Source organism: Sebastes umbrosus, chromosome 15 (assembly GCF_015220745.1).
Source record: "Sebastes umbrosus isolate fSebUmb1 chromosome 15, fSebUmb1.pri, whole genome shotgun sequence".
NCBI lineage: Eukaryota > Metazoa > Chordata > Actinopteri > Perciformes > Sebastidae > Sebastes > Sebastes umbrosus.
Window position 1 is genome coordinate 22,292,515 of NC_051283.1, and position 13,400 is coordinate 22,305,914.

The 13,400-nt window shown below is 38.1% G+C and overlaps 1 protein-coding gene across 3 annotated transcripts; it reads left to right on the top strand.

Moving 5' to 3' along the window:
• Positions 1–1,104: 1,104 nt before the first annotated feature.
• On the top strand, positions 1,105–6,142 carry cks1b (CDC28 protein kinase regulatory subunit 1B). 3 transcript variants are annotated; one of them, XM_037795918.1, is made up of 4 exons: positions 1,105–1,277; positions 1,500–1,573; positions 2,272–2,399; positions 4,867–6,142. In XM_037795918.1, the coding sequence occupies exons 2-4, from the start codon at positions 1,515–1,517 to the stop codon at positions 4,914–4,916; spliced, it is 237 nt and encodes a 78-aa protein (XP_037651846.1). In that variant the 5' UTR covers positions 1,105–1,277; positions 1,500–1,514; the 3' UTR covers positions 4,917–6,142. The 3 variants fall into 3 exon arrangements, with proteins under 3 accessions (XP_037651846.1, XP_037651847.1, XP_037651848.1); XM_037795919.1 differs by having other exon boundaries at positions 1,128–1,277; positions 1,503–1,573; XM_037795920.1 differs by lacking the exon at positions 1,105–1,277 and adding an exon at positions 1,319–1,339 and having other exon boundaries at positions 1,503–1,573.
• The last annotated feature ends 7,258 nt before the right edge of the window (positions 6,143–13,400 follow it).

Genomic DNA, 13,400 nt, shown 5'->3' on the forward strand with positions numbered 1-13,400 from the left:
ACACATATTAAAGAGAATTGGAGTCTGTGGTTATTATTATTATATATATATTATTATTATTTATTTTATATTTAGATTGCAGTGGTGAAAGGAAGACTCAAATCCTTTACTTCAGTAAAATAATGGTGAAAATACCACAGTGTAAACCTTCCCCAAAATGAAAAAGTAAAAGTATGGCCTCTCATAGTATTGATTTATTATGATGTATAAGAATAATTTTAATTTTTGCATCTGGTCAAGGTGGTTTAATCTTTAATCTAAAATGACCATATTTTGTACGTGACATCTGGAAACAATATGCAAATTAACTAGTAACTGTCAAATAAATGTAGTTTTGTAGGAGATCTTTTGTTCCAGCAGCGGTCAGATTTTTTAATGAACATTTTTAGATATGGCCTAGATCCATGGTACCTCTCAGCTGTTGATTATGTCTCAAAGGGCTTCAGACAATGAAAGCAGATAGGGTAAAACAAATATGGTAACTGCTAAAACATATCAATAATAATAGAAGTGGTAAAATGGTAGGACAAGCTGATAAAAACAAATATACAGTATATATACATAAATGTGTATAAATGTACACATGCGTCCAGAACAAAACAGTGGAAATATCTGTCACTGTTATGTAATGGCATTAAAGCATATCATGTTTGAATTGTGTTGCATACTTTTTTTTTTTTTTTTTAGGGTTCTCTTTTTAAAAAAAATAATTTTTTTTTAATATATTTTATTAAACAAATTCAAATTTACAAACAACATGGCTCATAGATCATTGCATTCAAGTAAAAAGGACAAGGTGCATACAGAATAACAACAAATAGAATATGTAAAATTATACATGAAAATAAGAGATGAAAATAATAATAAATTAAATTAAGGGCTAAGGCTGTACATGTAATTCGTATTCTTATATTATACTAAGAAGTTTCAATGCATTTTTTGTTTTGCATACTTTCCTTGCAGGAAGTTATTATGTACTATGTTTTTTCTCTTCTATGCTGACCAATCAGAAGTCCCTGTAGCGATTACATAGATTTCCAGCGACAGACTGAACTGACCAATGGGATGAGAGTTCTGCAGACGGATTGACCAATGGGATGAGAGTTCTCCAGACGGATTGACCAATAGGATGAGAGGAGGTCTATTTGAACGGAGCAAAGCGGGCTAGCAAACATTCGAGAGGGAAACAAAGAGGGTGAACGTGTTTCTACTGTTGGACAAGAAAACCTGGATTAATTGACTTTTTTCTCATCAGTATACTTTGGCAGTCATATAAGGTACCTTTTGAAACCCAGTTGGTTGCGTCACACAACAGCAAAAACATAGTTTTGACGTTTACGTAAGTTGTCAAGACAACGCTTGTTCTCGGCTAACTTGTTAGCTTGACCGTTAGCCACACGAAGTACAACTTGCTGTCACGTTGTCCACTAAAGTATTCGTCTAATTTACCTCATTTCTGAGTGTGATTGATGTCTAATGTTAAACAAATCTCTCTCCAGCAGGTCTCCGTCATCATGTCTAACAAACAGATTTACTACTCTGATAAATATGACGATGAAAAGTACGAGTACAGGTGTGTATGGCTCATGTTTATCCGCTTTCTAATGTCACTTTGTCAGCATGTCAACGCTGTTTTATGTTTTATAACGATTTTAGCAACGTGGCATTGCACAGAAACAGTTATGTTTTTATGCACCAAATATTTGGAACAAGCTCCCATCATTATCTGGTTTAATAAAAGGCAGCAGCAGCAAACAGGAACGTTTTAACCTTTGATTTAAAATAACTGAGTTGGAGTTGGTCCTGCAGGTTTCTGGGAGCTTGTTCCAGATATTTGGTGCATAAAAACATAACTGTTTCTGTGCAGTGCCACGTTGCTAAAATCGTTTTAAAAGCTCCAACTCTGAGTTCTTTGAAATCAAAGCTTCTAACTTTCCTGTTTGCTGCTGCCTTTTATTAAACTAGATAATGATCTTATATACTGCACTAGAGCTTTTACTCTTGTGTGTTATACTCTATTTTAGCTTCTATCCTAGCTTTTATTTTTAGCTTGTTTTTATTTTCTAATCTTTAATGTTTGTATAACTGTTTTAATTATGTCTTAATGTTCTTTTGCACTTTGCCTCAATGTTCTTGAATGTTTATGTAAAGCACTTTGAGTTGCCCTGTTGCTGAAATGTGCTATACAAATAAAGCTGCCTTGCCTTGTAACATGATACGTCATAATAATGTTCATCTAGTGCATTAATCTTATGTTAATATTTCCTACAGGCATGTAATGCTACCCAAAGACATTGCAAAGCGGGTACCCAGGACTCATTTGATGTCAGAGACCGAGTGGAGGAACCTGGGGGTCCAGCAGAGCCAAGGATGGGTTCATTACATGATTCACCAGCCAGGTATTTAATGTTGTGTCTAGGGATAACGGTCTTCTAACAACTTAACAAAGCAGTCATAACTCTGTGTCTTTCTGATTATTAATGTTTCCTTGGTTCCCCTCTATTACTTGATGGGACCACTGGATGGAAAATAGGCTTCGTAACCTGTAGCTGTAGACGTTCAAGTATTGAATAGGCTTCACAAAAGTACAGTGCCATAATAAATGAACAGCCACAAGGCTTTGATTATGATTTAAGTGTGATAAAGGGGTTCTGTGGCCTCGTTAAAGAAACTTCTTAAGCCTGAAATCCTGTCTTATCTCAGTTTAGGATAACATTTAGGGGTTTTGGTATTTAAGAAACATGTTTCCTAACTGCATTTAGGACAAAATCCTCTTATCTTAGGATAGATATTTATTTGTCACAGAACCATCTTAACTTCCCAAGTTAGGGATCCTAAATTAGGAAGGCTTATACCCTGTCCTAAATTCAAAATAACTGCCAACAACAGCTGCAGCACTGTTGTTTTGTCTGGATGGCAATGACAATGAAGCTGGGGAACAACATGGACACCAAAATATAATGTTTGAAAGGCTACTCAAGCTGTAAGATGACGCTTTAAGTTTCCCAGACCGGATGTGTTAATGGGTATATATCCACTGCCAAGACAATTAATTTTGAATTTGATTGACATGCTGCGTCCGGCTCTGGAGAGGCCTACCAGGAGGTATGGAGCTGTAGCTGGCTTGCTAGCCAGTAACAAGTGAGAGCTGGTGATATTATGGCTTGTCCATCTCGAGTAGCTTGCTGGTACATTCAAATCAAAGATGCAGGCGTGACGGGACGAGTGCTGATTGAAGAATCAAATTTACAGTTAGGATTTCTAAAGACAAGATGAGACAGGAGGTCTGATGATAGGACGCAGTCATGAGGTTTGGATTTGCTTCTGTAATAGGAAGATAGGATTTTTTTTTTTTTAGTAGCAGTTAGGATATTTTTCTGTAATGAGCCCCCTGATCTAGATAACAATGTTGACATTCATCAAAAGAACAGCACTGTATATAATGCCTATGGATATTTGGGAGTGAAATATGTATGAAACCTCTGTGCCAGACATTATTCAACTGCAGGGCACACTAACTCTATGAGCAACAGTTCTGTTTTACATTTATGTGCAAAATCTATATTTACAAAATTGTGATCACAAGCTGAAACTAACCAGGCACATGACACAATGTTGAGGACTGCTATGTCGCTAATTTGCATTTAACTGAACTGGTCCACTGCTGTTCTTATTTGATTGAAAGTTGAAGCCCCCGTATCTTGTGTATTGTTGGCCCTCTTTTCTTCAGCTAGTACAATTGCCACCTAATCTTGATGTCTTTCAGGCAGAAGATGAGAGATGCAAAGTCTGATGTGAGGGTTTGATGTTAAAACGGGTTTAGTTGTACCTTTTTTGAAGAGTTTGTACGGAGTAGTGTTGAATGTTTCAATAGATTTGGTGACCCCGAGCATATGGACGGCCAGCGTCAAACCGCAACCTTCATTCAAAAATAACAGAATAGGACTCACAAGAGTCAAGTTTCCCCTGTAAAGAATCAAAGGCTTCACATTAAAGCAGCAGTGGGTTGAACTGGAGAAAAAATGATTAACGTTATTTTTATAAAATGGTCACTATATCCTTGCAGTAATGCATGAGACAGGTAATCTGAGAAAACAATCATGTGCCTCCGTGTCCTTCAGTGCTCCTAATGGCATCTGCAAGATTTCACATACCGGAAGAAAACAACCAATCAGAGCCAAGCTGGAGCCTTGCCGTCTCTGATTAGCTGTCTGCCATCCAGCTGCCGTCTATGAGAGCCGGCTGTCAATCATTCGCAATGTCCGATGAAACGGTCCAACTCGGCAGCGCTGATCAAATATGAATCAATATTCTGTTACTGAAATGCCTATTTCTCTCCTCAAATGTTTTCAGAAACATCTTTTATTCACGTTTTAGCTGTAAAATGAGAAAGATGGTGACCCGGCAGCCATGTTGAGATCAGTTGAGGAAATACCAAGTGCCGGAGCACACTATCATTTTACAGCTAAACAGTAAACTACAAGATGTTTCTGAAAACATTTTACACCAGAAATGGGCATTACAGTAACAGAATATTGATTCATATTTGATCAGCATAGTTAGTTGTGCCTAGTTTGATCAGAGATGGCGAGTGATTGACAGCTGCCTCCGTTGACTGAACAGCCAATAGGAATCATCTGAAATGACCTTTGATTGGCCAAAGTCTCCTGTCACGGGCTAGATTTTTTAAAGCCTTAAAACAGAGCCATGAGGAGGTGCAGAAGTCTAGTTATCTCTCAGAACACTTGAATTATAATATGCTGAAAGGTTAATTTATGCCCAATGATGCCAAAAATATTCTGCCTACTGCCACTTTAAGTATCATTATCTCTGCTTATATATTTACCTCGTTCTTTCCTCTTTCAGAGCCGCACATCTTGCTGTTCCGGCGCCCTCTGACCTGCCAAAAGGCATAAGGGAGAGAATCTCCGGGTCCTTTTTTGAAGATCGAGTCCTACCTGCCACAGATCAACTCATCAAACTAGGGATCATGCTGTCAGATTAACAAACTCTGGTGTGGTAGGTGACTTGGGCTGATCATGTCGGACCTGGAGAAGGACTATCACATGTATGAACAGTGGTTATGGAATGAAGTATTCGTTGAAGAAAAAAAAAAATCATCACCCTTCTCTTAGGGAAAAGACTTCTTCATGTGTTTAACAGCAGCGACACGCCGTCTGCCAGAAAACCTTGAAATCAGCTTACAGTCTTTTTTGACTTAAATCTGTCCAACATGCTGAACCTGCTTGGATATTCCAGCTTTTTTAGAACGATTGTTATAAGATGTGGAGAGTGAAACTTGATCAAACCTTTTGAGTGATTCTGACAGAATGAATTCTGGGTCAAGCTCGGGTCACAAGCCAGACACAATCCTACATTTAAAGTTTGACTCTGAAACATCAAAGTGCGGTTTTGAAGTGACATGTTGCTGCTTGGTTTAAATGACACTGTAAATTGGCATTTAACACTGTTTTTTTGTCATGTGCCTGAAAAGCCGCAACGATGAGAGTCTCTTAGAAACTAGTTTTTTGATCCCTTTATCCATAAGAGCATATTATATTAGTTTTGGCCTACTTTAAAACAAATAACGTTGATGGCTCTGCTTGTACCAGTCAGCTGCTCAGTATTTATGAATGTGTTGCCCTTTCTGAAATAAATGTAAGCTTTTTAAATCTTTACTTTGGCAGTATTTGGGGTTTACAACTACTGTACGATTACACAGAGCCACCTGACACATGAACATACTTGTGACAATGAAATAAATGGCGAACGCTACCCTAAAAATGCTCTTATAGAATAAATGTGGATCACTGAACGAGATGTTGGAAAGCCATTTATTTCAGATTGTGGTATTGAATACTATTGCATCAAGGCACTTGTTATCATCTTCGTACTTGCACCCACTCTGACATGTTTGTGTTTACCGTCTATTCCTCGTTACTACCACACACTGAGCTGCTCTGCTGTCACCGAGGCTCAACATTTTGCCTTGAATAATTGTTCTTTGAACGTGTGCCTTTTTGTAAGGTTTGCTTTTGTTCAGTTCTCTTTGACAATTATTTTTTTTTATAATTACATGTGTAGGCGTGGAGCTGTTCCACCTTTCATAATTATTAAAAAGAATAGATGCAATCAAATCAAAGTTATGATGGATTTAAACTTTGATGAAACGACTGAAATGAAATCTGTGTTGAGTGATGTGCAGGGACATCTTGAAGGAACACTAGGATGTTGGATTACTGTTGACAGTGGGATTGATAATGCCCCATTTTTGCATTGAAACATGTGGCTGCATCAAAATGAAACTGTTTTTACTCTATAATAACACCTATTTGTCAGTACTAGCAAATATACCCCCCAAAACTTTCTTTTCTTTTTCAAACTTAAAGTTTGTATACGATCATGTGGTGGTTGGTGCAAACACAAATCTCCCCCAGACAGCAGCATGACATTCTTGAATACACCTCACTATGATTCCTGTCTCTGTCAACTGTAAAATAAAAGGAAAATGCCACAAATGAAATGTGACTTGCATGTTGGAATCATCCGTATTACTGCCCTATATCCTCACAGCCTGTTTTTAAAAGCAAACTGCTGGTCACACTAACAAAACACATCTCATGAGCTGCATGATGCACCCACACGGGACAAAGTAAGATAATCATAAATGAATTGATGTTTAATCACATAACATGCCATCTGATGCCTTCATTTTTTTCACTGCAAATGTGTTTACAATATACCAGGAGTTCTTAAATGTTTTGGGGCCAGGGACCCCCTTACAGGGGAGAACATTTTCCAAGGACCCCGTCATAATCGTGACACTGATTAAGCATATTCTTACTACTATTTGTATTCTTAGATGCCAGTGGAAGAACTACCCATGGAAGAACTCTTTGTTTTCAACGCGCTTCACAGTGATACACAGAAACACATTTCAATTTGAATCATGTTAAGATGAGAGAATTCTTTATTAGTCCCACAGCAGGGACATTTGCAATTGTTATTGAATGTTAATACCACTTATATACCTTTTAATCAGAGGGCCATTTTATTCAAATTGAATTTGAACTAAACTTGGCAGCGTTAATAGCCTACATTTCGAGTAACTGATCTAAAAAGCTTTCAGAAAATGAACAGTAGCAAGACCAGTAGATCTTTTAAGTGCTTCAAATCAAAATAATGAACCTATTGCTGTGTGTCACAATCATATCAGGGTTGGCCCAAAGCTAACATGGGTGGGAGTATTGGACACAATATGCTTGTTTTATTGGTGAAAATGGTCCCCATCTGTAGATGTGCACTTTTTAAGGATACATCACAATTTTATCATTTATAGCTCATTATTTCATGGACCCCACTTTGAGAATTACTGCAATGTAACATTGAATTTAATGATAGTCTGAAGGAGGCTCTTTCACATGGGCACAGAAAACTCAAACAATTCTTTAAAATGTTTATTTCAACACTGCTTTATACTTTCTTCAGAGAGCTGGTGATGTTAAACCTCCAGTACGTGATCTTTCTATATGTACCATCACTTTGGCTCGACCAGACCCAGTTGGTACCAATCATTGATGATGCTGTTCAGAGAAAATAAAACTGCTGACTGAAGAGTTATTGCTGTTTACAACACCAAATCTTTGAAGTTCATGCCGCTTTTTTTTATTTTGACACTGATATGCTGCTCTCCTGTGACCCCAGACAGCCTCATAACTCAACATGCGTGCTACTGGAGTCGAATCTGTGCTGTAACATCAACATGTGTATGGTAATCAGGTGTTGTGGAAGCTCATCACCTCACCTGTCCTCGTGTGATGTAATGAGCCCTGCTGGGATAAAGCTGTGATCTGATGATATCTGCCAGACAGACAGCACACTTCATGGATGTGTGATATTATGGTACACAGTTGGTGTTCATCCAGCGATACTGCATCTGTTGTCTGGCGCTGTGACCAGACTCCTGTTTTTCTTATTAGCTGCCTGTAATATTGCCAATCTACCAATCCCAGTGTCTCCCATTCCATGTGTAATATGGGTCTCATCTACCGGTAAATGCCTCTGTGAGCTTAATGGACAAAATGTTTTACTGAATGGGCCGGTCGTTACGACGGCGTACACGCATAAAGGGAGAGGAGGGCGCAGCATCTGCCGCACATTTAAAAGTTAGACTTGGTGTAAATGACTGGTGGCTTATTGCTCTACAGAGGTTTTAATGAACCGGCAATAACAAAAACACAGTTTCAGAGGTGTTTTAAACAGGATTCAGCTCTTTGTAAATTAAGTTTTGTTCTCTATGATGTAAAGTTGTATAGCCACATGTCATTTATTTAACTGTGCAGGTTATCTATGAACTAACTTCAGCTGCAACAGTATCTCCATTATCAATTAATATTCTCATTATGTTCTCGATTAATCATTTGGTGTATGAAATGACACATTAACATTTTTAAATGTCTCGACCAGCAGACCAAAACTCAAAGATTTTCAGTTTGCTAGCATATAAGACTAAGGACACTTGCAAAAATTCACATTTCAGAAGCTGGAACCACTGAATTCTTGGCATTTTTGCTTAAAAAATGATTGACAGAAAATTGGAAAGCAACAATTGATAATTGACTACTTGTTTAGTTCACATTAAAGCATTTAATGTAGTTCAATCAGGTTGCTTCAGCAGTAGCATCTCCAGCTTAGACAACACTGGGAGCTGAAACACTGATCTTCACACTGGAGGAGGCTATTAACAGAGGAAAGGTGATACTCTACTCAGTTCATTATATAAGAGTGAAGGTCCCAGTGTCACACTGTGCATTCCAATACCCATACTAACATACTGTTTAGTATGCCAGAAAAAGATTTAGTATGTCTTAATTAGGGCTGTCAAAGATAGCGCAATAATAACGTGCATATTCATTCTAAATAATGCTCCAAACTTAGGCTACATTTTGACGAGGAAAAACTGGCATGGCCATTTTCAAAGGGGTCCCTTGACCTCTGACCTCAAGATATGTGAATGTAAATGGGTTCTATGGGTACCCACGAGTCTCCCCTTTACAGACATGCCCACTTTATGATAATCACATGCAGTTTGGGGCAAGTCATAGTCAGGTCAACACACTGACACACTGACAGCTGTTGTTGCCTGTTGGGCTGCAGTTTGCCATGTTATGATTTGAGCATATTTTCTATGCTAAATGTAGTACCTGTGAGGGTTTCTGGACAATATTTGTCTTTGTTTTGTGTTGTTAATTGATTTCCAATAATAAATATATACATACATTTGCATAAAGCAAGCATATCTACCCAGCCACATGTTGATAAGAGTATTAAATACTTGAAAAATCTCCCTTTAAGGTACATCTGGAACAAATAAAAATGTGTGATTCATTTGCGATTAATCACGATAACTATGGACAATCATGCGAGTAATTGCGATTAAATATTTTAATCAATTGACAGCCCTAGTCTCAATTCAGTGTGCCAAAAATATCAGGATGTCTTACTACATCCTATCATATTTTGCAGTATGCAAGTCAGCATTCTTTACTGGCTATTGTGACCCACAATCCTCTGGGATATATGAGCAAGAAGGTCAACGTTCAAGGCACAATGTTATGAAGTAGTATGACCCAATTGTATGCCTACTGCATGCAACAGTACATACTTTGTAAGGGCAGCTGCAGTATGTACTAAAAGTAAAAAGAAAAGTATGTGATCTAAAACGTAGCCACAGTGTCTTATGGACTTCTGAATTCCCAGCAGCACCATGTTACTTTTTTTTTTACATTACACCAAATCATTTGGGTGCAATGTATGGGAGAGCATTAAAACCTATTAAAACCTTATGAATATGGTGCTCCTTATCTTCAAAACCATCTTGAAGTCTAATAATGTAATAAATCCATGAAAAATCTTCATAATACATCAGGGTAGAGCAATCCAAAATGTGTTTCTAAAGGGTAAATGTCTTATTCAGTAATCCGTCTTTGAAAACTGTCTGCTTTTTGTGGTCATGGAAATATGTAAATCAAAGAAAACTTCCAGTTGCCTTAGGCTGAATGTGTCTAGAGACTAATAATCAAAGTGAGACCAAATATAATCCGTTCAATGCAAAAAAGGAAATTCCTCATTCAAATATATTAAAGGATATCAAAAACATAGAGCACATAGAAATGCCTCGGCTCTGCTGTGAAACGCCACTATGTTCACGTTTCACACTCTGGACTGTGGAGGGCAGTACAGCACAACTAGGAAAAAGGAGGAGATCACCTACATTCATTCAAGTGGCTTTTTGCATAGGCTGCATGGAACAGAAAATGTAAACACAATGTTTATGACTCAGGGTGAATCTGCACTTTCTCTTTGTCTACATCACATTTGTAAAACCGTTTCTATAATGTGACGTTGCTCTGATCTAACAAAAGCACATCAGTTAGTCTGTGTTGTCTCACATGCACACAGACCGGTGGTAACGGTGGGTGCAAACACAGTCAGACACCGTGGGTAGTAACCACACAACTTTGGAAGTCAGGGGAAAATGGAGAAAAAGAACATGTTTTGCGAATCACAGGGAGATTTCTGACAATTTCTGGAAAAATGTTGCCGAGGTAATCACCGGGCTGTGATGACGGTCAGCAATCTGAGCCTCCTGCTGAGATCCGGAGATGTGTGGTGGGCAGAATAAGATGTTTGACGCCTCAAGGTGGAAAAAAAAGCTTGAGCGTCTGCCAAGATGAATCATGCTGAAAATGGTTTTCCTGTTGGAATCTTAAAGGTAGATGATAACCTAAATCTGTAGCTGTATTTACAGAACAGCTAGGTGCAGCAAAAATGATGAATCAGTTCATCAGGCCGATGACCTATTATTGAAAATCTGTATTATTCACTTAGAGTATTATTACTAATATTACTGGGCTCATTTTCAAAGAAAGGTTTTAATGGTGTTCAGAGAATGTTTCACTCTGAACAAAAAACCTAGGGGACAATCACTGCAACTAATGGAATTATTTCTATTATCGATTAAGCTTCAGATTATTGTCTCAAATAATTAATTGTGTGACATTTTCAGTATTTTCTGACATTTTATAAACCAATTACAATCTTGAGGTAATCGTGTGTGTTGTCAATTCAAATCAGACAAAGAAAAACAGCAAATGATTGCATCTGAGAAGGTGGAACTAGTTGATATTTGGCATGTATGCTCGAAAAATGACTTAAAATTACACAAATCAAACCCTTTGAGTGTGCATATGCCACCAGTGTAAAGGGGTCACAACCATCATTGCTTAATTTCAAAACGTCATTATGCCCGATCACGAAACATTTCTCTTTTAATGATTTTTTTTTTCAGGTTATGCAAATGAACAACCTAAAGATTGCTTAATGTCTTTACTAAGAAAAGACACAAAGGCTCAGAAGGATATCTTGCTCTCTGGAGCCTCTGTGGATCTTAACATTTTTGCTTAATGACTTGTCATTTTTCTTCCCTGTCAAAAATCTGTCCGTGTTGTTTTTCACACGTTGTTCTGCTGTCTGAGTAAATAACTTGAATCTTGATGGCCTTGCAGCATCAGAACATTCTTCTTTGGTTATTCCCACCTGGTCAAGCTGGTGTGTCAGCGGCATGGATGTTTAAAGAGAACGGTCAGCGGCCGCAGGAGAGCAGAACTCCATGTGTCCAAGGCCTATGGAAAGGAGGCTATGTCATGCATCATCATGACAGACATCTGTTAAACATATCTTGTGTGGTTGATAATAAAAATTATTATAATAATGAAGGTAATCTATATATAACACTTATCAAAATGAGTGCTCATTACGTGCTTTACAAGGCGGACATAAAAATAATAAAGGATAGAATCCAATGCCAGGTACACGCACATTTCCATATATATATATATATTTACAAACAAATATAACTAAATCCTAATGTGGTCTGAGAACTACAAGTGGCCTACAGATCAGATCTAACAGGAAGTAACTTTTTCTGTGACTTCCTGTTAATTCAGTGAAGGCTGCTGGAAACGGCTGAAAGCTGTCCGACTTGACTGCAGCTTTTTGTCACCACCCCCTGCTGCTGCTGCCTGATCTGGTCTTCTTTCCAGGTGAGGAGCAGTTCATCTCCAACGAGCCTAATTAGTTTTCAGTCTCATGATTGGTGCAGAGCCCTGAAGGGCGGGAAGAACACCGTTCCAACATGGCGGATAACACCGGTCGGAAGCTAGCAGGTAGAGAATAGTCCAAAAAAAACTGCACAACAATGCAATAGTTGCATTATTGTGCCTCATAATAGAAAAAAAAGTTGCATCTACCTTAATTAATCACCCGGCTGGCACGCTAAGTGACCCAAATTAAACACACCTATGATGCTGTGGGTCTGGCTAACATGCTAACATGCTAATGGTCACCAGCAGTGACTTCTGCATTTGTTTAGGAAGTTTTTACCTTCAGTGAAATGTGTGAGGCCTTTCTGCTGTTTACACAGTACTGGGACCAGACTGACTGGGGCAGAGAGGATGAGTGGACTGGTTTTACTGGGACAAAAGAGGGTAATTGGACTTGTTGAATTGGATGCTTTGAGGATGGACTAGCAGAGAGGTTGAAACCGGAGTAGACTGAGGAGGACTTCGTGCTACACAAGACATTCAGACCGGTGAGTACAACAACAAACTCATTGATGGATGTTGTAACTCTCTCCACATGAACCACTGTTGTGTGTGTTATGTGTTGCTCTACATGGTGTGTAAAGCTGTGCTGTCTTTCTGTTTTAATATATGTGTTTGTGGTCTTTATACTGTGCATATCTCTGTTGTGTCTGCCTTGGTGGTGTTTTATTCTGCTGTTGATTCTACAAGAAGTGTCAGGCTATTTAATTTATGTATCTAACAAGGCCTGTGTGGTGTCCGCAGACTTTCTATTTACTGTCGGCCATTTTTGTTTAATTGTCAGTGTCCTCTTTTCTGCTAATAATCAGTTGTATGCACAGGCTGCAAAGTGCTGTCTATAGAAATTGACTTTATTGTTGGTTTAGACTCAAGGGTTCTGTGACGTGATGTTGTTCCACTGGTGCGGGCTATATGTTTACATTTAATACAATTTATTTTATCTGACCTGCTTTTAACTATTATCCGAGTACATATTAACAAAAGCACTTTTACTTGAGTAAATTCTCTTTATAGAAACAGTACTTTTATTTGAGTATGCCTATAATATTCTAGTACTCTTTCCATCCCTACCTAACAGTTAAATAAAAGATAATACGAACAAAGAGTAAAACAACACACTGGGTAAAGGTAACTTTTAACCCAGTGATTTTTAATGTGCTAACTTAAAACCCCCTGAAATCCTGTCATTGCTTTCCTCCGGTGGTTTAACTTCTCACCTTGCTGCAGTGATGTATA

Coding starts and splice junctions, on each gene's coding strand:
- cks1b (XM_037795918.1), top strand. CDS start 1,515: ATGTCTAACAAACAGATTTACTACTCTGATAAATATGACGATGAAAAG. Junction 1,574..2,271: donor GATGAAAAGTACGAGTACAG/GTGTGTATGGCT, acceptor TATTTCCTACAG/GCATGTAATGCTACCCAAAG. Junction 2,400..4,866: donor TTACATGATTCACCAGCCAG/GTATTTAATGTT, acceptor TTCCTCTTTCAG/AGCCGCACATCTTGCTGTTC.